Below are 25,353 nucleotides of genomic sequence, written 5' to 3' on the forward strand. Positions count from 1 at the left end.
ACATATATAATTTAAATAATCAAACTGGATAAAATCAACGAATTTTTGCATAAATTATGAAACATATTATAAAAACGAATGAGTTTATATTCTTAATTTATACTTGTGTGTACATACATCTTCGATATTTTCTAATAAAAAGGTTGAAATAGTTTGAAATTCAATTCATTTGCAATTTGCATGCACTACTTATCTTAAACAAAAGCTGAAATGCGCAACAGTAGAACATATATCTGTGCAAGAAAAAAATAAGTAAAATAAAATTGTGCAAATCGATCGATAGAAAATTGAAAGAATTTAAAGCAATGACACATAATCCGAGAAACGAAAAAAGTATTAACACAGCTTGGACGCCGGATTTATTTGGTCCTGTTTTTAAGAAAAAATATTTGACAGTAAGACAGGTTAGATCTGACAGTTAAATAATCTGACTTCTTTACACAATGTTTTTGTCCCTTTTTATTAATATAAACTAATTTGTTTTTAATTTATTAACTTTATTTACTTTACGTATTTCAATCCCAATATAATTTTTTAGGCCTTGCATTTATGCAATGTAAATGAACAGATTCATCGTATGGCAACTTTCGTTCCCGATGAGATAATATACGAAAACTTGTCAGAGAAAAGTTTACGAAGTTTCCGAGCTGTTTTAATGTTTTTAAACATTTCAGGTTAACATCATCGTTTTGCGTACGCATAAGTTGTAAATTCGTTTATATTAGAGTAAACAAAAATATTTTTTTAAATTAATATAGTAACACCTGATTAATATAACAGATTTCTCGACACTATTTAAAAATTTTATTCACGATAAAAACGGAGGATGTTTGGCTTTAACTAAAACGTTAAATGATTACATTCGTATCGTGGTTCATGAAGTATACTGCAGCGCAGGAGACATACTAAAATTTTCTGGTAAGAGAAAATATCGTTCAGAATAAAATACATCAATAAACAAATTGTTCAAAAATATTTTTTTATAATAAATGTTTCTTTTCAAATAAATATATTATTTTGAACAATTATTTTTCTTTAATTTGTAATGAATATAAGAAACATTACAATTATGTACAAAATAAACATTCAGTCTAATTTGCTAAAATATATCATATTTGTTTTATTGATTATATTTTAATATAATCAATAATAATTTAAAGAAACAAATTATTAAATCAAGCATAAAATGTAAGAAATTATTATATATTATATTAAAATGTAAATTTACTGGTATTGACTCATACACTTATATATGCTCGATCACACATATATACATCATTTTACAAGAGCTTCTATTAAAATAAATATTATGTTAAAAATATAGCTGAAGGGATATTAATAGCGTGGAAAGTACATGATGGCGAATTCATATATAATATTGTGCAAGCTGTAATAATAAGCGCAATGAATATACAAAATTCTATAACAGTCTTACAAGACTCTTACATCAACAGTATTTATAAAGGTATTTGTCATGTATAATACGTTCTAATTAATATGAAATATTCAAATGTACGCAAAGTATAAATTTAAATTTGAAAAATTAGATCAAAATTATAATATTGCATAAATTCAAAATAAAGAATTAAGAGCACACTTTTTAATTTTTATTTAGCTTCGTGTATATCAGGCGGATTTATATAACGTATTTTTTTTGTTATGAATCACAAATTTTAATTAATAGTGAATGTGGCTATTTCTGCCGGGGATGTAAAGTTCTCGGTGATTGGTGACGATGAAGGTCGGCATTTCGTGATATATGGTGCGCCAATCGAAGAGCTAAAAAATGCGAATAAGATTTCTCTGCCGAATGACTTGATACTATCACTTAGTGCATGGCAACATTGTCAGCCAAGTCAATATGAATACGTCATCAAAAATCCGTATAATATAAAGGTATGATGACATTCTAGTTACAGTTCAAAACTCTAGTTAACGTTCTCTCTTACTCTTTGATATTTTATAAATTAAAAATTAAAAACAAACACTATATCTCATTTCGTTTTACTCGGTATAAAATCGCGTAATTAATTATTTGTATTTAGACGCAAATTAGTTCAGATGTAAATTTAATCTATTATTATAATTTAAAGATTTATTTACTAAGACAACAGTTATTGATGTGAAAAAATTTTGTTGCTTTAAAGAAAAGAATATACTCTATTTTTATACTGATTCATTGCCAATTGTGTGTTTGAATTTTGTTATAAATTTTTTTTATAAATAACGATTCTTTATAAATTATTGATTTTAAAAACAAACTTTTATACTATATAATTTTAGTTAGTTATCGACAGTTCTCAAAATAATCCCATTTCAAAATAATCCCATTTTTTTTAAGTAAATTAACTTCTATAAATTTATGAAGATGCGCGTGTTTCAAATTTCTATAGATAATAAAAGTGGCAAAACAGTCAGACATAAAACCAACTTACATGACATCGCCAAATCGCGACGATATAAGCTATGAACCACCCATGCAAGAAAAATTTATAATAAATATCGTCAGACAAATACCTTACAGGACACACTTGATATCTAACGGAGAATCTGAGACAGAAATTGCTAATAATAAAGAGAAAATTTCGACAGGTAAAATAAATATTTATTCCATATTGCATTTATAAGTGTATTTATAAGTGTATTATGAACTGTTCTATATCCCCTCTGTATCTATTTGCATCTTTTTCTTTATCTATCTCTCTGTCTTACTTACATTTCTCTTATTTTATTATCTGTAATAAATATTAATGTATTCTATTAGAATCAAGTTTTTCTCGCTCATTTCCATACAGCTATTAGAATACAGTGTATAAATTATGCATTTAATTAGTTATTGTAAATCTTTTTATTTTTTATTCCTAAAAATATCTTATATAAATCTTAATCGCCATTTGTTTAGAGTGCGTAAAAAAATAATATTACTTTATATTAAATATTTCCACCAGCGATCATGACGATAGCAGCAGCAAATCCGAATTTTAGCACACAATTAAAAAGTTATTTGATAAAGCCGGTGATCCAACAGGTACCATCTATCATAAATCATAAATCATAAATCATAAACTATTTTAGTGACAAAATAAAAGAATTATGAGTATGCCTTTTTCAAAATTATTTGTTAAGTATGCCTTGTTTTTCGCAGATCGAAAAAGGTGAATCATTAAAATTTTTAGCGGAGATTAGACGAATTACAGTAATATCTATTGATATTATTCCCATTGAATGTTCAGTCAATGAATTAATTCTTTTAATAGACAAATGCTTTCTACTTTTGCTTAGGTACTGTCATAATACCATGATTAACAGATATTATTTTCTATATAAGAAGATTATTATTTTATAAATATTATAATAAAAATGCAAAATTTCTCTTTCAATTTTAATTTCAAAAGTATTTTGTTATTAATTTCATATATAATTAATATACTGCTGTCTTTTCAATCACTTTGTTACATTTATAGACAGAATAAGAAAATAAATTGAAATAAAGAAAATAAATTTCAATATTTATTATAGTATAGTTACGCCACAGGGGGGTTATATTAACACAATGGATCTGTACAAGAAGCATATTTATTTTTGCATTGTTTTTGGTATACGTGGATGCACGAACAACGAGAACCAATTTAAAATCGATGAAACTTGTAAAAATGGAATTATTTGTGCGGCACAGATATTGCAAACAGTGAAAACCATCGTAGAAATTCAAAGCATTTTTATCGGCATGTCAACAGGTAATAATTTTTTTGTTCGAAAATATATTAGTCGTACATAATAAGTGTCCCAATACATCTCCAATACCCGATGTGTAAATAATTGTGCTATGACTTTTATTTCTTAAAAGGTACATTCTAGAAAGAATGAGAATAAAATAGAAAAGCAATAACGTTAATCATTTTAACATATCGTTTACAATATTTATATCGTGCGAAATTATATTTCTGTCGTAATAAATTTATCGTACAATTCCAGCATTGCGATACAAATATATGTGCTGTATTATCAATTTAATTTCAGGAATAGCTTATTGTGGCGTGATCGGGCATATCGCTAGAAGATATTATGCAATTATTGGACCGCCTATCGATAAAGCTATAAACATAATGGATATTTCCTATAATAAAGTAATTAACAGCTTGACTGAGACACTTAAATTTTGGTTATAGTTTAGTTTGTTCGTTAAAAATAATCACATTATTTTATTAAATTATATTCATAATAACGCGCGATTGTAAAACGATTTCCAAAAAATTAAAAAAAATTTAATGTAGTTTTCTACCTATTCAATAATATTATCGAAAATATGTAAATATATAATTAATTAATGAAAATATATAAACATATAAATTTTTTTTCTGAATTATTTGTAATATCCCAAGTAGAACACAAAATCATAATAAGATTAAGATAACATCAAGTAGAAGTTATTTTACAAAAATATTAAAGTCAAGAATTCATCACAAAATTTTTAAAAGTGTATCAAATGACATTATTTTTCATAAAATGACTTTGGTTTAATATCATTACAATATTATTATGATTGTTTTTTATCTGAGACCTGGTTTGTAGATTTCCTGTGATTATGACACCATGTTGCATAGTCATTTAAAAAAAAATCAATTTCGTTCTCGAGGTATAAAAACGTTTCAACAATTGGAAAAATATCACATCTTTGAATATCACTATGAGTAAGTTTAAATTTATTCTTTTTAAATATGAATAATAAAATAGGAGGAATTTTATGTTTGTTTCTTTAAAATCGTGTAACATTTATTGTGGCTGTAATTGAAAACAATGTGACGGAAGCAAATAAAGCTTTATCCAAATAATCGATTAAATTTTTATTGCATAATTTTATTAAATTATGTTGATGTCAACATAAAAATTACAAATCTGTGCGATGCATTTCCATAGTAGCAGTGCATTTCTATTTTATTTATTAAACATTTCAGGGAAAAATAAATATTTCAAATAATTAAAAATATAACACTATGTTAAAACATATTAAACTACCGTTTTTATCATTTTTATTTATTTTAATATCGATTCTTATATATTTAAAAGATAAGAAATAAGTAGAACTAAACTATTAAATATACATATTTAAAACTATACATATTTAAAAATAAAATGTAATTTTTATGCAAGTAATAAAATATGTAAATCATATTTCCCATAATATCTTTATAGAAAACAGAAAAACGTAGCTTTGGAATATGGTTATCCTATTTTGGGTAGACTGCAAGAGTTGGAACACTTCAATGATATTCTGGACGATATTGGAGTCGCAAATCGAAAATATTCAGGGTTGTTGATCGAGGTTTGATTCAAAGTACCATTTGTAAAATAAAATTGTCAAAGACTATTGTGATTAGTACGTTATAACTCTGATAATTAATTTATTTAATATTTATAATTATGTAACGTTTTAATCAAAATTATTTACAAATATTAGTATACTGTGCTTTATATAACTATAAAGATAAAAAATAAAAAAGGATTTAATATGATTATTTTTTGTAACATTTGCACGTTTTATAAAATCAAGTTAATCTGTTTATCCAGGGAATCGAGAGGTCAGGGAAATCTAGACTTTTAGATGCTTTCGTCACGAGCGTTTGTAACAGACAAATAAGACCAATCAAACTTTCTCTTCATGCGACATACATGGAGAAGTCTTATTCAGTTATATATCATATTATTTTGCAGGTACAAAATATTATTTGTTTTATTTTATTTTTTATTAAAACTTTTTTATAAAAATTTTATAAAATGGCTGAATTAAAGAGAAGAATTGAGAATTTTGTTCAATCAATTCTGTTTTTCAATCTACAAAACGTAAGGATAAAAAATTAATTTTAATATTGTTTGAAATATTCCTATTTTTTTATTTTTATTCTCAATTCTTTTTTATAAATATTATAATGCTAATATATATAAAGAATAAGGAAAATTAAACATTTTAAAATTAATTCTTGATAAAAAAAATTAACAATTAATTTTATAGAAGATAAATATCTATCAGTTTTCTTTAGTAAACTTAGCAATAGAGACAAATTACTTCAGATAACTGAAATTCCTTGCAGATACTTGAAGCTGAAGATTGCGAGACTATTGAAGAACGTGAAAAAGCGTTACTTAATAAATTGAGCGACGTTCTCACTTTGGAAGATCTTTGCTATCTAAATATTTTGATGAGAGTTCGTTTTCCTCTTTCCAATTCTTATTGCTCGGATACTGATTCGCAACGTCATACGAAGACTATCAATATCTTTAAAAGAATATTAAAGCAGGCAATGTCATTATTTTATCTTATAAAGGATTCGGTACTATTTTTAAAATTGCTTTTATATAAATTAATGTAATCATTCATTACAGTTGAAGATTAAAATCTGCATTTTGCTTGATGACATTCAATACCTTGATCACAGATCCTGGCAATTTTTATCGTCGGCTCTTGATAATTGTAATATCGTCATAGCGATGACGATACTGAAGCCTAACTCTTGGGATGACTTGTCCCATGTGGAAGTGGAGATCTACAAAGATAAAAGGCTAATAAATTATAATTTGCTCGGTCTGAATGTAGATCTGCTTCCGGCATTTGCGTGTCAATTTTTGAATGTCCTTGCAATACCCACAAAATTAAGCAGGTATTGTCGCCGTTTGTTTTTAAACTCGTTTAACTTAATATCACAAATTAGTTAAACAATGATAGGATTTCTATTAGGATTTTGCAAACATGCCAGGATGGTCATCTCGGATGGTGCGAGGCGTTGCTGACGTCGATCCTTCAAAGTAATGGTCTGAACTTCATTACGATATCGCCCAGCGAAGCGTTACAAAAGAATCTTGTTTTTCCAAGTAGTATTCTAGTGACAAAACTACCAATCGATCTGACACCAGAAGAATTGGCGCCACCTTTACCCTGGTTGCAAATGAATTTTTTAGATGTCTGTGTCACAAACGAGAATTTCTTAAAGATTACCGAAAATTACGATATAACAGGCAAATCTAATATTTTATTAATCCTTTCGTATTACTTTTTAAGGCATCATAAATCTTTCTTATTTTATTTAATTTTTCACGACACGACGAATCATGACGTATCGAGTGCGATAATAAAATAATATTTAGATTTGAAAAGATATTTTAAAATATACAGAATGTCTTTGCAATTATATGAAATTATGCCGATCATTCTACGTTAATTTATTTATTAGAAATTCTCTCTAGACTTAAGAAGCGAGATCTACGATAGAATGAATCCTTATGAACAAGATTTCATTAAGTGCGCTGCCACGTTGGGCAGAGTGTTTATACGAAGCATGGTAGAAAATATAATGTTGAATACGATCTCACTGTATACCATTAAAAGTGAGTATCATTAATTGCAGCTCTCGGACATCTTATTATAACTGAATTGCATTAACTTAGATGAATCTCACGTAATTCCACAGCCGTTTCCGAAATGATTCGAATACGGATATTAGAATGTGCTTCTCTGCAACGATCGGATTTCTACGCTCAGGATCTTATCTTTTGTATAGATAAAAAGCGGCAAACCTTCTCTGATATGCATCACTCGTTAACCTGCAATTGTTATCATTCAAGTTAGTGAATTCCACTATTTGAAAAGAATAAAATATTTAATAATATATTAAGTAACATGATAGCGTCGCAACGTCAAGTAGAAAGAAGGCGATAAGTCATATAATATTTAATATTAAAATTATAATTATTATACAATTAATAATAAATATTAATAAAATTTAATATTTAACAATATTTAATAATATTTAATATTAAACTGATGAAAAGCTTTGCTTGTGCTCATGAAGTTCTTATTAATAAAAACTTGAATCTGTGAAAAATAAACAATAAAAGAAATTGTAATAAAATTCACACAGTTCCGTAAATTCGTGATTTTATAATGAAACAAATAATTCTGTCTCTCTAGAAGCTATTAACCATCTTTCGTCTGGTCATTGTAAAATGTTAGAGTTCAAAGTCAGTGCATTTCACGAGATGATATATAACATACAAACAGATGAAGAAAAGCAAGAAAATCATACGAGAGCAGCTAGGATATGTGAGTTGGATGCTCAAAAATGTAATTTTTGCGGTAACGGTCGTTTTCTGAAAATTCTCAGCGAAGATGTACTCAAAGAATTGAAGGTTATTTAGAATGATAATTAATTGATTATATTTTGAGCATGTGCTCAGAAAATAGATTTTTAAAGTAAATTTTTATACTAAAGATTTTTATACTAAAGTGTATAAATAAATTAAAAATCAAAGCACTTAAACTTCTTAAAAATGAAGTTTTTATTATTAAATTTCCTAATTTATTATTATTTTTTTCTAACTTTGTTGAAAAAATTGATTTCGTTTGATGTTCTTAGGAAAAAGACACACGTTTGAAATCCGAAATTTCGTTGATCCGTCGTCGAACGATTACGGAAGATAAATGGACGAAACCGATAATATTTCCAGAATCGACAACACAAACAATTCCTGTGAAGAAAAAAAGAGAGTCTATTGATTTTTGTAGAATATCTGTTATGCCGTCAGATATTGAGGACGAAGAAAATGAAGGTAATAGTTAATGAATATATTTACTTTGAAATTCATTAATTTTAAACATCAACATATTTTTACAGTAATTTCCAAAAACGGAGACAACGACAACATAAGCACAAGATTTAGAAAGCGATCTACGAATATTTTTCTAGAAATGACGACAGATCCTTCTCATCCAAACTTGTTAAAAAAGTTTAGTCATATCGATTATCGTAATTGTCAATGTGATAATGTTATCAGCCATCTTTTTTGGAAGTTGCATGAGCATATTGAAAGAAGTGGTAAATTAATAATGTTTTAAAAATAATGTTTTAAAATTAAAAAAAAAATTAAAAAATGTATTAATAAAAATAATTAAACTATTTTAAGCACAATTTTATAATACGTAAAAGATTGATAATATCACATTAATTATTAGATTCTTTATTAAATTATATTCTTTAGGAAAAATCGACAAATTACTCGAGTTTTTTATACAATACAGCGCCGGAATGATCCAAATTGCGCAACCTCTTTATGCCATTAAGTTGCTTTCGAATGTCGCTGAAAGAAGTAAGATTGTCAAAGTGAACGAGTGGACCGATGAGAATACAGAGGACGATATTACGAATAAAGGAATTATTCTAGCTTTAATGGGTTCGTGAAATTTTACGAAATATTCTGCAATAAAATAAAATATCCCTATTTATTAGGCACCGTTCCGCGGAAAAATTTCTTCTAAATAGAATATATCATTATTTGTCATATATATTAATTATACTCAGGTGATGCTCATAGTGCATTAGGAAATTATGATCAAGCTAAAAAATACTATCTCTTGGCGGTGAAATTACGAGATACTTTGCTTAAGAGGAAAGTCATCTGTTATTACATAATGTCAAAAATGTTTTGTAAACTATATGATCCTCCTCAAAATTATATAATTGATGAAAAATCATTCGATATAAAGAAATTGGAATTGGCATCGTACTTGCGACGTCTTTGCGACGGATTCATAGTATGTATTCGTAGTAACTTTTTATTTTTATGTAAAGGATTTAGTCAAGTAAGATGAAATTGAAAAGAAAAAACGATTAAAAAAATATATATACACTATATAATTTTTAGGGATTTTGTTCTAATGATTTTTATTATAAAAAGTGTAATGAGAATAATTTTTGCATAATTTTTTATAGAAAGAAAACAAATTGAAAAAGGCGCAATCGTTTGCCTTGAGAAGTTTCCAGCTCGCGTTTCTAAACGTTAACAATTTTCTAGAGAAAGGCGAAATATATCTTGCAACAGTACAAGTTTTGCATTGCACAAGAAACATTAAGTTAATACGACGTATCGAGAGAATAATGCTAATCACAATAAAGAGAAAAATTTTTTGGGATGATGTCGAGGAAATAACGATGGTGGCAAATATTTATCTAACGATGTATCAAATTAGGTATAATGTCTTAAATTTGATGCATGAATTAATTTTTCCTTAAATTATTATTTAATTAATTTACGTTCCTTAAATATTTTGCATATGTGAAAATAGAGTATTAAGAGGTAAATTGGAAAAAGCCATACTCATAGGTATAAAGATCTTGAAAATATCTGAAACATTGCATCTTAAGAAACTGATGTTGATTATTATGCCCTCAATAATTCAAATAATGGTATTGCTTGAAATTAATCTATTCTCATAAATCTCTTGTGTATTTATGTCATTCTATGTAAATTTTCTAAACAACGCAAAGATCCAAAATTAAAAAGAAATTAATCTTCCGTTTGTATGTTTTAATATTTTTATATAGACATTTTTTGGATCTTTTCACGTTATTTAGGATGCATATCGTTGTTCATTATTTATAATATTTTGCTTAATAATTTGATTAGCTATGGACCAGACGTATCAATGAAGCTATCGACTTGATGCGGGAATTATATTTTTTGGCAGACGAGGATATAGATTTGTCAGCTAAGACATGGTATTATGCTCTTTCTTTAGATCTCATGTTGGATGCAGGAATAGTATTGGAATTGTACGAGACATCTTATAACTATTATGTGAAATTTATTGGTAATAACTGTAATGCAGTATGTATAGATGCATTAAAATTAATAAATAATTACCTATTTATAATTTTTTACAGAGGTTGTCCCGCAATCACCATATATAATATTCTAATATCATATTTTAAAAAGTATTTATACGCATCAAAAATTTGATATAAAAATGTCAATTTTCAAGTTACGATCAAATTAGTATGATACCGTACACATTCAGACTATAATTTTTTTTACACATGTATCAATTTGTCGTACAATACTCTTATAACAATATTTTAAGATTTCCAATTTTCTAATTAATATTTTATATAAAAAATTCTGATTTTAATTAACTTAATTATTAAATTGTATTGTGATTGTGAAAGCTCATAAGTATAAATTATCTTTAACACTTTGACTGCTAAACTGATTTCGGCATTGAGCTTAATCAAATCTAGTAACCTATTTTTTTTAAATGTTTTAATATATTTTATGTTATTTCTTTGAAATGTCTTAAAATATTCTTAATAAAATTATTTTTAATCTGGAAAACGAAAACATCATTCGCAAATGAATAATGGAATTCTCGTGAAAATGTTTTACAAATTTTGCATCAACCAAATCTAAGTAAAACGGCAATTAAAGTGTTAAAATGCTGTATTATTTTAACTCAAAAATTGTTGTACAGCTTACAGATCCAAATTATGCGTATCGCGTGATCCACAAAGCCTGTGTCGCTTATTGACAGGTCTGTGGATGTATCAGCTTAGAATGTAAGTATTTGTTTTTTGTGCTCGCATTTACCAGCTATAAATCAAAAGCTATTTAAAAACGATAAACTTTTTCTTATTAAGAAAGTAAATCTTTATAATTCCTGTTCTTAATCTTAAAATTTCTTGTTCCTAATCCCATTCTTAATCTTAAAAATTCATTACTCACATTTTCAAGATCCTTATTTTATTTTTTGACTTTGTGATTTAAGATAATGATTGAAAGTGATTGAATATATATTATTTGAAGTGTTGTACTAAAAGATACATTGTAATATTTACAATAGGGGTCAAACGGGTCTTAATGCATTTGCAAACACTGCGGAAAAATATGTGAAAGACGTCACTTGGGATGACTTTTCTCAAATTCTTACTTGCAGCAAGGTATGCCTAAAGTTTTGAACGTTTATAATTTCAATTTGTTTCTCCTTATAAATTAAATTCTATAATTCTTTTTCTTGGAATAAATTTCTTTTTCTTTAAATAAGTTTAATCATTTAAAAAAAAAATAATAATTATAATTTTACAAATCTATCATAAAGAATCCATTGTTTTTTGTCCTCGAGATTAGTTATCAGATATAATAATAATAATAAATTTATTACATACAATATGAGAAATAAACAATGAATAGATAAAATAATTGTAAATAAAAAATGATACAATTAAATGACGAAAATAAAAATAAGTTATATTTATTTATTACTGTTCTTCTTATCTAGATAATATGGAAAAATTATTCAATGCAGTGCTTTAGTGCATTTTTTTTTAGGGATTCGAGTGTTACTTGTTGCTATTGCTGCACTGCATCAATACGAAATACTCTAACGAGCCACAAAATCTTGTTCAAGATATTTCCAAAATTAGAAAATGCCTTAAAAACATTTCTAAGTACGCCAGATTTATAAAATCACGTTTATATTTGTTGATGGCATATTTGAACGTTCTTTGGGGCTACAAATCGAATACACGGATCTATTTGTACAAAGCACGGAAATTCGCGATTTTAGAAGAAAATCAATTGATAAAAGCATGGATCATACAAAATAGAAGGGTAATAAATTTAATTTAAAATAATTAGCTTTTATTAGTTGACAAATAAAATAAGTTAAACTTTAAAGTTTCCTTTTCAATTAATTTATCTTTAATGGCAATATTGATGATTAATGGATAATGATGATTGATAAATAAGTGTTCTATGTGATATGACAAATTTTTTGTTGTTTGCAGACATGGAAGAAAAAAATTTATAATAATATGACGCGATATTGGATGGAATACATTAACTCGACAGATATCATGCCTTGGCAATATATTTGTAACTTTAACATCGATACGTGGTCCACTATCCTTTATCCTTTACCGATGCCTGGTGCACATTTGTAATGAATAATGAAAAGCACAATCTCTCATGTAGCATATTATTCCCGTATCTATTGCAATCCATTATCTTCATAGATACTGGTTAAAAACGGAAAGAAGATGTTCTAGCGAAATATTTATTTATTAAAGGCATATTACATTTTTATATTCTAGAAGATAAACACGATGATCCCCTCGTGCGCATGATCTTCTATCGAGGAAATTTTTTCGATTTTTTTCTATTTTCCACAAAGTGACCTCCGCGCATAATGAATCTCGATCTCGTCGCGAGTTCCGCTTAAATACGAATGTTTCCGGCGACCGATGTTTATACTTACATCTTGATTAATTATTACGTATTGCGATTTAATTAATTGCTCTATTTGGCCGAATTTGGCCGAGTACGCCAAGGATATTTGCGAATTCGAGAAAAAAGAATGTAGAAAATGAGAGAAAAAAGAACAAAGTAGAAAAAGACAGAAATTGTGAGAGAAAAAAATGAGGAGAAAATATAGAAAAGCGTAACAAAGAATATATTTAAAAGATAATTTATTGACTGTTCTATTTTCGTAATTTATTGACCGCTCTACGTTGGCTTTTAAAAAGATATAAAGGAAAAAGGATATAGGTTACAAAAGGATACAAAAGATATTTTAAGTTTTAGGTATTCTCCACGCAATTTTACACACACGATCTCTCTTTGTCGGTATATCATTAATTTAATTTAATTTATTCTTGACATTCCATCACTCTCTAATTCAATTGCTTCATTTTCAATATCAATCTACCGCCCAACTCGTAATCGCTTAGAAAAAAATTTAACCAATTTAATCTATGTGTACACTTATAAGCTAAATATTTTTTTTCCTTCACAAAATAAACTTTAAATTGCTACTGATGAACTTCCGTTCAGTTATAAATCTGCTGATTAATAAATGTCTCGATTTGTTTAAAGATCCACTACGATTGCGAGCGCAATTCTGATTTGATCCAGCGTCAAACGGGAACTTTGCGAGATCCTATTCATCGTCAGCATAAAACTTGCATCGGCGTACTCGGCCCGAATGTGTCCGTCGGGACACGCGCGTGTAATACTTGAAGTTACCTATCCGAACAGAAGAGTATCTCCCCTCGCGTTTCCCAAACAATGCGAAAATCTAAAAGATGTGATCTAAATAGTTTACAAGACTGTCTAAAATGTTGCGTGGCCGAAAGATTAGACATTTGTTTCTCAGATGTCTAAGAGATTGGAAACTTCTCTCAGAGAAATCTCCAAGAAACTCTCACGTTTGGAAGATTAAGATCCCGTTTAAGCATCTTTTTTAGATATTCGCGTTGTCTGGGTCCGTTGCTCGTTCGATGGGACTCTCCCCGATCGCAACGAAGTTTAAATCTTCCCTTCGTGTAACTCATTCGTGGGCGTCGACTTCGTTGTCGATGCGACTGCTACGTATACCGGTCTTGCCTGTCCAAGGATAAATGTCCGGGCATGCTTGGCAGGTCTTCATGTATCTTACCCCACTCTTATGCCAAAGATTGCAGACCTTCGCGTTATTGCATTTCTTGGGTCGGTCCTGCATCATATTTGCCGTAACGTAATAGAGTTCTTATAATCCGTGCAAAATTACACATAAATGGAAGGAACTCAAGAACTCGTTGTTGTTATTATTATATTAAAAAAGATTTACAAAATACTATTATTGTAAGATGAATAATGTAATAAATTTATGACAATTTTAAGATTAAATAATTATTAATTACTTTGCAATGTTAATTTAGCACGTTTTAACTACAGTTATCAAAATATAATAAAATTGATATTCCAATTTAAGAAATAATAAAAAATAAATGTTTCAAATTTTTTAAACAAATTGTTTGCAAAATATCTGTAGCAAGATAAGAGTTAAAAAGGAGGCAAAAAATCTTACCGGATAATGGCATCCAAAAGGTTCAAACGTATGTAAAAGCGCCAGAGGCGTTGGATTCCTGATCCATTGTATGGCTTGCCAATTAGTAATTACCCATACGTCATCCATCGCAACAATGGTGTCGAGAAATGATATGAAGCCTTCTTTATGATGCGGCTGAGTAAACCATGCAGCGTGATAGAACAGACCAAAAGGCGCCCTACGGATAAAATGCACCGAGTTACGAGAATATTGGTACAAAAATTTCTTAATTTTTTCAAATTAAGAAAATTTATAAATTGATTTTACTTTAAATTATAATATAAAAAGGAATTTTTTTTTTATTCAATTAATTATTTTCCGCAACTTAAGAGCTTTATTGAATTTTATGAAAAAAAATTAGAAATTTATGAAAGAAATGATCTGTTAAGAATACAGACATTGAACAGAAAAATTAATTTCATCTCACTTTTTTCAATTGTTTGTCTAATAATCGCGTATACGAATAGTGTGAATTACTTTACCAACCTATTAGTCGTGTAATGCCTTTCGAAGTTCTTAATGAGCATCTTATATACGCCGTCCGGAGTCGGTGGGTTACTACAAGCATCTCCCATGGAGCATCTACCTCCATTGAGATCTTGCCACATTACCATAGGAACTTCCCACAATCCTGGATAGGATCTCGTGGGACAGGGTGGTATCATGCAGTCATGGAAGAGTTTGTAATCCAGCGTATACGGCCAACTGGGCGGTCGGTTCTCATAGATCGGCATGGAAGAATCGTACGTGAAGTTTGTGTCCCAGAGCATTTTGAACATATTGTTTCCCCCAACCTGCATCACAAATAGCGTACAACAGCGTTACATAGCCGCAACTTGCTCTCATGAATGGCGAAGAAATCTTTTATGATCTTACAGAGAAGAGTTTTTGTCGAAAAGAGTCATTCTATGATCGTTACCACGTATATTTTACATAATATGTTTTTATGAGAATAAGGAATGATGAAATGTATTACAAGATAATTACCGATAAGAAGGGTGCTCTCATTCCTCTGACATCCTCCAATTTGACGCCTCCGTATGCAGACAGAATTTCGCGCTGTCCAGCAACTTCTCGCGCCCACTTTCGCGCTGAAAACTGTTCGCCGAAACTGTGCCTATTGCAAAGATTTATCGTCGTGTCAATCACTTGCGGGTTACGAAGAGTTAAACTCTCTCACGACGCACCGATCCATGGCTGACAACACGTCGGAAACGCTTTTCTTTCTTTTCATTTTTTTCCATTTGATTACATAAACATGTCTTTCAGTCGAACGTTTGGCTTTTGCAAAATGACGATATCGACAGTTGACGCATAAAAGATGGAAATGATTTTGCAAGAGCCAAACGAGCATGGTTGTTATGTCATTATGTTACGTGCATTATGTGCCTTTTATAAACTTTACGTATCTTTTATAAAAGCGAAGAAGGTATCGAAATTAAATACAAGAATTTCCGAACATGTGTCGAGCGTCACATCAATCATTCAACATTCAAAGCGGAAGCAATTTGTTGATTGATTCAATAAGCATCAGAGTGACTTATTAACTTCTTCATTAGAGAAACAACTGTTAGCTCCAAATTCACCAAATTATGTAAAAAAAAGGCGATAATTATTTAACGCCTTTAAGACGATTATAATTAATTTGCATATGTTCGCGTGATGTTAAATGATATAATATGAATGATTGTTGTGAATAAGCATGATTATTCGCAGTTGAAATGCATTTGATTTCACGAATAAGAATAATAAAAAAATCTCAATAATTAACTATTAACTTTGTATATTTGTATTTATTAAATATTATTGTTAATATCACTAACATAAATTGCAACATATGTAATGGAAGAAATGATTGATATTTAATTGTGTAATTATCCGTTTAATGCTAATTTATGTGTATATTTTCAAATGTATTACATGAAAATATAATTACAATAAATAAATATCAATGGCAAAAGATTAAAAAAAAATCTTCCTTGAAGAAATATACATCGGGCAGTATCAGTAATCACGAGATTATGTAATTTATGTGCGCGTGGCGCTCGTTTAATTAAATGAAAATAAAAATCGTGTGCTATTTCGCCTGCCCGGCGGCGAGCACTGTTCGCAGATCTTAATGACGATTCGATTACTTACGAGACCGTGTGGGAGGCAATCTCGTGGCCTGAGGCATAGAGATTTTGAACCTGGCTGTAGTCGGTCCATTCGTGGGACACGTAGAAGGTGGCCGAGATGGGACAGCCGTTGGGATTCTTTCGTCCCTTCTCGAACAGATCGGAGTAAAGACCCTTGTTCAAGTCGTTCACGGAATCGTCGAATGTCAAGAGGACGATTTGCGGTATTTCCTCCGGTAGGTAGTCACCTATTCGTTACAGGATCGCGTTTAGGATTCAGGAAAGGAAAGGGGGAGGAGAGGAAGGCGGACATGAGAGAATTAGGACACGCGTTCAAGATCGTGTTGAAATGTGTGTCATGAATGTTTTTTTTTGCGGACGTGAATATCGGTGTGATAAGTTTTTTTGAATGTTTTTTTTTTTAATGACATACGTGTGAAGATGTGTCGGTTAGAGTGGCGCGTGATGGGAATGAGGAGCATGGCGAGGCGTGAAATGAAAGAGAGAGAGAGAGAGAGAGAGAGAGAGAGAGAGAGAGAAAGAGAGAGAGCAAGAAAGAAAGAAGGCGTTAGTTATGCGTCATTAGTATACACGACACAGGTGTGTCGTACGCGCCCGGTGAAACCGCGGTTTACGGCGTGTTGCTATCGAACTTCGCGATCCCTCATTTGAAAGATCGTCGATCTCCTATTTGATGAAGGTATACTTGCGGTTTCACCAGTTATACGCAGCAATCTGCATTTTCATCGTCCCCACGGAGGATCCTCTAATTGCACGATGCCACTTTCGAAGAAGCTTTCTTAAATAGTAGGCAGAAATTCGCAAACATATTTCGCGAACGATTTACGGCTGAGTAGTGCTCGGCGATACAAATCATTGAATCGAGCAATTGAAGGTCAAAAATAGAAGGTCTCAAAGAAATTAAAAAAAAAAATCTCTTTTTTTTAAACAGTAATTTAAGTATTAAGAACTCACTTCACATCAGATCGTCAGATTTCAGAATTTAAAAATTCAAGGGAAACCAAGAGAGATTTCTCAAGATGTTTCCAATGACTGAGAAATTCGAAAAATTTGACGTTCAAGAATTAAAAAATCCCATCAAGAATTAAATATCCCGTGAAATTGACGGGCTCGAATCTAGTTATATAATCCAATCGAATTAAAGGACCCTTCGTAGGCGAATGCTTTCCCGATTTAACGCCCGCTTGGAACATTCTCCAAGAAAAGATGGACGACAAGTAGAAATCAGTACATTGTATATATGTAGTCAACGGAGAACAGACGTTCGATGCGAGCTTCGTTCTTTTGGTTAAAATAGTGCAATGATGTGTGATATCCCTCGGTGTTAATGCATTGCTTTCGTAATATTTTTATCGACTTACGAGACCGTGTGAGACGCCATTTCGTGGCCGTCTGCATAGAGATTTTGCACCTGGCTATAGTCTGTCCATTCATGCGAGACGTAAAAAGTTGCTGCGATCGGGCAGCCGTTCGGATTCTTACGACCGTTTTCAAACAGCTCGCTGTATAAGGGTTTGTTAAGGTCGTTTACGCCATCGTCGAAAGTGAGCAGTACGATCTGCGGCGTCTGCTCGATCGGAATACCACCTGTGCGTCACAGTTGCATTATGTAGCTCGTGATACGATCACCGAAGCTGTGTCATGTTCCTCAGCGAAATCAAGAAATATTATTTCTATAACGATTAATCTTTAAAAAAAATATGACGCCGCGATTTCTACAGAGATTAACTACTATTAGATTAACAAGATATGAAATAAAACAATCGTTTAAGTACTGAAAATAACAGGTATTTACTAATACATAATCTTGTTAGTATTTTAATGTTCTATCTTTTGTTACTAACTACAAATGAACTATTTATACAAAATTAACAACGCCTGCAAATTAGTGCAAATTAAGATCTTGATTATGGCCAAAGCAATACTACTTGGTATGAAAGTTGAATTAACAGTCTTTCTTAAGCAATAATTCACTTGCAAGAATTTTATAAATCCACAATTCTTACGAATGTTTTCCAAATATTAAAATTTTTGAGAAAATCCGAATTAAAACTTCTAGCAGTGATCGTAACACGTGCTCTTTTATTTTCGAATGCAAGAATTGTGTTTTCCAAACATTATCTCGTCGAGCGAAAGTAAGGCGACATTCAATGATCCGAGTAACGATATCGAAATTTTTCTGCTGCATTTTATGCTTAGTAAATAAAGTAATCGGGCATATTACGCATCGATTGATCATTTGATAAACGCCTTCCGGAAATGCAAATTGCTTTCAATTTCGAAGGGCGACGCACGCTACGAGTGTATCGGCGTAGATCTGTTTCACTTTCGAGCGTACTATGTAACGGTCGGTATGTATGTATGTAACATTAGAGAATCGGAGAAAGTCACGGCGAGGCCGTCTATGTCTAAACCGTTCGTCAAACTTAACATTCGCGGCGCGCGACCACTTGCGTAATGCCCGGATTTTTCGCCTGACATTTCGCCTACACAATCAAGTCTCGTTACATCCTCGCCTCTCCTCGATCCTTCCGTTGGAAGGTGACAAAATTCGGTGACCTTTAAACGAGATCTGCTTTGCATCCTACTTCCTCATTTATATTCAGTCGGCAAGTGTCCAGACTTCCGGCACGCGGAATGCAAACTTTTCCGTCTCCTATTTCTCTAGCTCGCAGAACGTCATTTCCGGTCTACTTAAGTAATCGGAATGATCAAATTGATCGTTCCAGAAATGAGAATTTAAACCAGTTCGTGTAGCATCCGTTGAAGATATTTGCAAAAAAAATTTCACGGTTATTATTCATTTACTTCAGTCGCGACTTTAAACTTTAAATCACGTAATTTTGTGTTTATTTCTGGAAGTAAATAATTACAAGCGAGTAAGTTGAATCAATGTTTCCAGCGAAAATTTAATGAACTACACGAGTGGTTTTCACGGCAAGGTTGATTATCACCGTGTCGTTAAATTACCTGGTATATCGGAGCCACCGCAACTGCAGTCCGGAAGCAAACAGACATCTCTGCGACATTTCGCCGCCGGTTTGTCCACCTGAGGTGTTGGGTAGATAGGGGCTGGTCTTACCGGAGGATACCTGTAGATGTCAATGAACTCCTGTGCCTTCGAAACTATCTCGGTAGATGGCTTCAAAGTAGGTCGAGATCGTCTGAAAATGTTTAATTGAAATTGGAAGGATTGAACGATAATCCTTGAGTCATCATATCCTACATATTTTTTATCTTCGAAAAACTCTCTTCTTTTCTTCAAAGAACTCTCAAATAATTAGTTATAACATTTATATAAATTTTTTTAAATTTTATAAATATTTTCTAAAGACGTAAAGTATATCTCTCAATAATTTTTGTATATTTGTTAAATTGATGAAAATTAACTCAGAATGACCCATCATGTGTAGTAAAGGATCGGAAGATCATGTATACTAAGGATTAAAGAAATTGTCGGATAATATATACTGTTCTGCATTTAAAAAACAGACTGAAAGTGAGTAGTCTCAATACTGCGGTGTCATCATGAAACGCTCACGGATTTATGAGCGGCACGAGTTGTACATCAGCTAAATCATGCCTCGTTGAAGAAAGTGAATTGACAATGAACTTACGGCGGTGCCGTGCCCCGATGAATCTGCTGCGGCCGATCTCGGCTGTAAAAAGAAGAAAGAAGGAAAATTAGAGCGCAAGATAAGATCCGAGGATTTCCGGTAGCAGTGAATAAGGAAAATGTTCGTTTACTATGTCGCGGAGAAAGCGACGGACTTCGTTTTGCCGAGAGACCGAGAAGCGAAATCGGGTCTCGGCCGACGGAAATCGGCACAGGGCCGTCTTTTTCGTGCATTGCACCATGCGCATTAGTCCGGTATGAAGATTAAAGAAAATTATTCGTCGTGTACGAACATTACGTGGTTCAGCCCGACGAAGATACTTAAACCTGACAGACGTAACTGGCGTCCTCGAAATGATATAATTCAAGAAGTTATTCAGAACAAACAAAGAGTTGACGAGGTTGCTTCATAAAACACATGCAATACGGTAAATTTGTTCAAGTAGAATCTCTTTTACATTTCATATTGAAGAATGAGACAATATTTATGAGTTCTCTAAAATATTTGTATTTGTCCTTATGTGATAGATATTTAGTAAATTTGAACATATTTTACACTATTTAAAGTACTTATTACGGAGAAAGAGTTAATTAAATGCTATACCTCGGTGTATTGATGGTGTAGGGTCGGCCGGTCGTGCTCGGAGTCTGCGTGCTCGTAGTCAAAGGTATAAAAGTGTCTACGATGACATTTGGTGTCGTCACGTGGACCACGGGATGGCTGAGCACGTTTGTCCTGAATTTAAAAATGAATTAATAGAATTGCGACATCATGTAATTGCGGATCTTCGATCCTGATAAAAACCGACGGGATAAATCTTGACCGACTTGGTGCTCTCACATGCGGCGACTATTTCTAAACGGTGATTAGACGTGACTACCTCGATGAGAACATCGACACTTTTAAATGATAAATCACAATATCGCGAGAGAGAGGTGCCATGCATCTATTAGCGAGGATGCGGTAGGTATTAAAGAAATAATTTCTTAAAATAACAGCGAGTTTTTGAGAGAAAAGACAATATATTGTTAAACACGTGAATGACAAAGAAGACACGGAAGTCAATTAAGTCAGGATTTATATACTTATATTACTTTAATCTTCTTAAAGAGAAATATGACTTTCTAATGATAAAATTTGATGATAATTACTATATTTAAATGTAATTTTAATTATATAAATATCAGTATAGGATAAAATTAATTTTTGAATATTTCAAGTTGCAATAAAGTTTGCCAAACGTGCGAAATTCTGTGTGTGTGTGTGTGTGTGTGTGTGTGTGTGTGTGTGTATGTGTGTGTGTGTGTGTGCGTGCGCGCGTGCGTGCGCGCGCGCGCGCGCGATATTATTATATAATAGATGAAGAAGCAATTTTCTTACCTGAACTGTTGACCATCAGAAATGCGGAATTTGTTCTTGTTCAGCTGAGCCTGAAATATGAAACAAAAGAAAGTTCTTAGATGTATATGAAACATTTCTTCCAAGGAACAAAACAATTTTAATAGTGTTGTTTAATTCGTTGTTGCATGTAATACGTATTTATACCTGATTTTCATAGATATCATAATCTTGTACGTCGTGATTTAAATTATACTTGTCTGCCTCATTCACGGCGATCTTTTTCGGTTTTTGGTATTGCTTCGTGTTTACCTCGCTAATTTTCACGTTTGGGTGCTGCACCGGTACTGATTGGTTGATTGTATATTGATTATAATCTATGTAAAATAATACAAGATCATTTAAGATTGTGCCATTTATGTACGATATTTGCAAAACATTAGATAGATCTCATTTATCACTATCATCCATATATTATAAGTTATATCTGACGTATTTATCAATTCTTTTAATCAATAAAAATTAATTTTTAAAAAGACTTAAAAAATAAAATACAGATCAAAATTTAACAAAAGATTTTTTGTCTCAGTTTTTCAAATTTCCAATTTTTATTTAATTGTAAAACATAAAGGTTTCGATATATCGAACTGGAAATAATTAAATTACTTTGTACATTAATATACAAATTTTTCAAAGTAATTCAGAAGATTGCCTACCGTCGTCTTTATAAACAGAAACATCATCGTCGTAAATCGTGTAATACGGATAACTCTGATCTGGATCACTATAGTAAGCCTTGGACAAAACCGGTGCCACGGTAGAAGCTAGTGTTTTAGCAAGCCTCGACGATTCAGTGGTTGGAACAGGCGTTCTAAAGTAGAAAGAAATTAATATAGCAAAAAGTAACATAAAGTACTCTGTTTCTGATTACAGTGCTTTCGTGATGAAACGTGCAATATATCGGAGTATCATTTTATTATGTAAAATTTTAATCAACAGAAAGATACCATCAGAGAGATTATGCATTAGTGCGGAGTATTAAAGTTTTACAGAGAGAAATCACGGCCAAATTAAGAAGTCTTACTTCATCACGATGAAAATTATTCTCTTTTCTCAAGTGATTTGTAACTTCGTTACTAACCTGTAATGAGACTCAGCTTGGGCACGTGAGCTTACCAGACTATCCTTCTCCCTACCCTAAAACATACACAATACTGTAAATTCAATATAGCCAAAAAAAATAAATTAAAAAAAATAAATAAATTCATAATAGCCAATCCTTGAATCGCCATATTCATGGCTAAATAATCAAATTCATTTCGATATGGATGTATCCGTCACCTATTGAATGCAAACTTTCTATTTGTATTTTCTCTAAAAAAAAACCGTCAATATCTCTATAATATATGTTTACGCAATTGAATCACAAACTGCAGCATTAAATGGCATATTTGTTATTATATATAATAAATCGTTTAACTTATTTAATTGTTTAATTGTTTATTATTTCAAACTACATTTCGCGCAATTAGAGAATGTTTATTTTAAGGAGAGGATTATTTGTCATGCATATCTTCGGATATTATTTTAAATAATAATTTTATAAATTAACTTCTAGAATTAAATGGATCGTCAAGAGACGTTAAATAATAAATAAAAAAATTTTAATGAGGTAATAGAAGTTAATTTAACGAGAGTTCAGTAATTATTGCAACTCACCGATATTATATTCCGTCGCAGACCATCGCGGTCTCGCTGCACCTGGCCGATCGTTGAAGGTTGTCCCCGGTATACTCGTTGCTGCCGATCATTTTCGACTTCCGAGGCGGGACCGTACTCGTCATCATGGTAATTTGTTCTCGAGTGCTGTCGTCTCAGTTGCCTTTCGGTGATCTGCGAGACCGACGGCGATGCAGTTGTAACCGTGATCGGCTGTCTCTGAATCGGTCGTTGTTGTTGCTGCTGTTGTTGCTGATCTCGTAACTGTTGTCGTTGTTGCTGTTGCTGCTCTTGCAGCGTCTCGAGTTTTGCAGATCTACAATCGCGACGGTCAATTTTAAGAGCAATTCGATTGCGAGGATAAAATTGATTTTTCAAGAAAACAAAGTTGAGCGCTAAAGCAATGAGATTTCTTCTTTGTCAACATGGAGAATTGCATGTAACGCCAATGCTAACGTAAAGCCATTGCATATAAATATGTGGTAAGCGAGTGGACCTCATACATTTCCGTACAAGAGTCATTTCATAGAAATAAACAAGATAATAAATATATTCAGCCGAGGAAGAGACGATTTCAGAATTTCAAATATCTGCTTTCTATGCCATTTGGAAGCTAACAGTGAAAAATGATTCTCCTGTCAACATTCTTGCGGAAACGTCGCATAATAAAGATTATATGTTACCGCGTAGCTATCTTTCTAAGGATTTCTTTTTAAACGGCAAGGACCGGAATTCAAGAAGCATACAGTTGAGAAATTCTTTCCCGATTGCTCGTGCACAATACAATTAATGAGTATCCAACTTGCGCGTTGCCCAACTTCGGTTTTATGTAACGAGAGATCTGGCTATCATTCTTGCTCGAAAAGATCTCCAATTTCGTGTACAAATACGTACATGTCTTATTTATATATATAATAAATTAATTAATGATAACACAAATAACTCAGTTGCTCTGTTTTGCCTTCTTTGCGTTTTTACCTGTTCAAAAGTAGCAAGAATGTCATCTGTCTTGTTATACTACTTTTTCAATTTTCATTTTTCGTTCAGATTTCTGTAATCTATGATAATGATAAACGGTGAGTAAAAATAACTGTTCTGTGATACTATTTTCTGGAATACAACGCGATTGTTCCGATGTTTACTTTTATTGTAAAAAGTCATAATTAAATTTAAAATTAGAGTAATTTATGTTAGAGAGTAATAATAATAATAATAATAATAAGAAACGAAAGCGAATCCGTGAGGGTTTACAGGCGGAACGAAGTGGCCAACAACAAGCCTGTCGTTTGAATGTATTGTACGTATTTTTTATCAGCTAATACTCGTCAATATCTCTCTTCTTTCATATCGAATCGAGAGTATTTGAGGATTGCGAGCGAAATGCTTATTCGACGTGTAACCGCGAGAAAACGCGATCGCAAAGTTATTCTATCGAAACTAATAGTTCTCTCCGCAGGTCTCCCCCGTACGTGCTACGCTATCCAATCCAATCGCCTTAATCGACCGTGCTCGCGCTGTTTCTCTTTCTTTTCACTCTCACTCTCGCCTTTTTCTACAATTGGCTGTCGCGTGGGTGAAGCTCGTAAACGCGCGTGTGCCTGCGCGAGCGGACTCATTGTTTTGCAATCGTCTTGAAAATTAAATCTCACATGTGGAATGCAATGCTACTACTCGTGTCATTTTTGTAGTGAACACACTTTGCAAAAAAACGCTTTGTGTATGTGACATTCTTACATTTCCATATTGTGACGTGGCATGAGAAAATAATGCCAGTATATATATATATATATATATATATATATATATATACTGTAGATATTAATTAATAATAAATATATTATTATTTAACTTT

General features: G+C 31.5%; 2 protein-coding genes across 2 annotated transcripts in view; one reads left to right on the top strand and one right to left on the bottom strand.

The window, feature by feature from the left end:
- Positions 1–305: 305 nt before the first annotated feature.
- On the top strand, positions 306–12,764 carry LOC105619671 (adenylate cyclase type 10-like). Its single transcript, XM_012201190.1, is given in 28 exon segments — positions 306–404; positions 539–674; positions 1,685–1,896; positions 2,394–2,592; positions 2,949–3,028; positions 3,146–3,282; positions 3,520–3,737; positions 4,021–4,127; positions 4,573–4,691; positions 5,194–5,323; positions 5,569–5,712; positions 6,090–6,296; positions 6,382–6,656; positions 6,734–7,011; positions 7,240–7,366; positions 7,441–7,616; positions 7,964–8,181; positions 8,409–8,601; positions 8,667–8,867; positions 9,031–9,222; positions 9,351–9,583; positions 9,762–10,018; positions 10,115–10,235; positions 10,456–10,639; positions 11,297–11,381; positions 11,666–11,762; positions 12,151–12,432; positions 12,609–12,764. Coding segments are annotated over 28 exon segments (4,863 nt in total).
- Positions 12,765–14,149: 1,385 nt separating this feature from the next.
- The window catches only part of LOC105619490, a 58,109-nt gene continuing 46,905 nt past the window's right edge, over positions 14,150–25,353 (bottom strand). The window contains exons 4-16 of the mRNA XM_012201006.1: positions 23,502–23,817; positions 22,924–22,979; positions 22,499–22,653; positions 21,990–22,159; positions 21,825–21,874; positions 21,048–21,179; positions 20,445–20,486; positions 19,798–19,991; positions 16,829–17,054; positions 15,677–15,806; positions 15,176–15,483; positions 14,669–14,867; positions 14,150–14,314 (exon numbers count right to left, since the gene is read on the bottom strand). Coding sequence (XP_012056396.1) covers positions 14,150–14,314; positions 14,669–14,867; positions 15,176–15,483; positions 15,677–15,806; positions 16,829–17,054; positions 19,798–19,991; positions 20,445–20,486; positions 21,048–21,179; positions 21,825–21,874; positions 21,990–22,159; positions 22,499–22,653; positions 22,924–22,979; positions 23,502–23,817 — 2,143 coding nt within the window. The remainder of the gene's footprint in view (positions 14,315–14,668; positions 14,868–15,175; positions 15,484–15,676; positions 15,807–16,828; positions 17,055–19,797; positions 19,992–20,444; positions 20,487–21,047; positions 21,180–21,824; positions 21,875–21,989; positions 22,160–22,498; positions 22,654–22,923; positions 22,980–23,501; positions 23,818–25,353) is intronic.

Source organism: Atta cephalotes (assembly GCF_000143395.1).
Source record: "Atta cephalotes unplaced genomic scaffold scaffold00022, whole genome shotgun sequence".
NCBI classification, from domain to species: domain Eukaryota; kingdom Metazoa; phylum Arthropoda; class Insecta; order Hymenoptera; family Formicidae; genus Atta; species Atta cephalotes.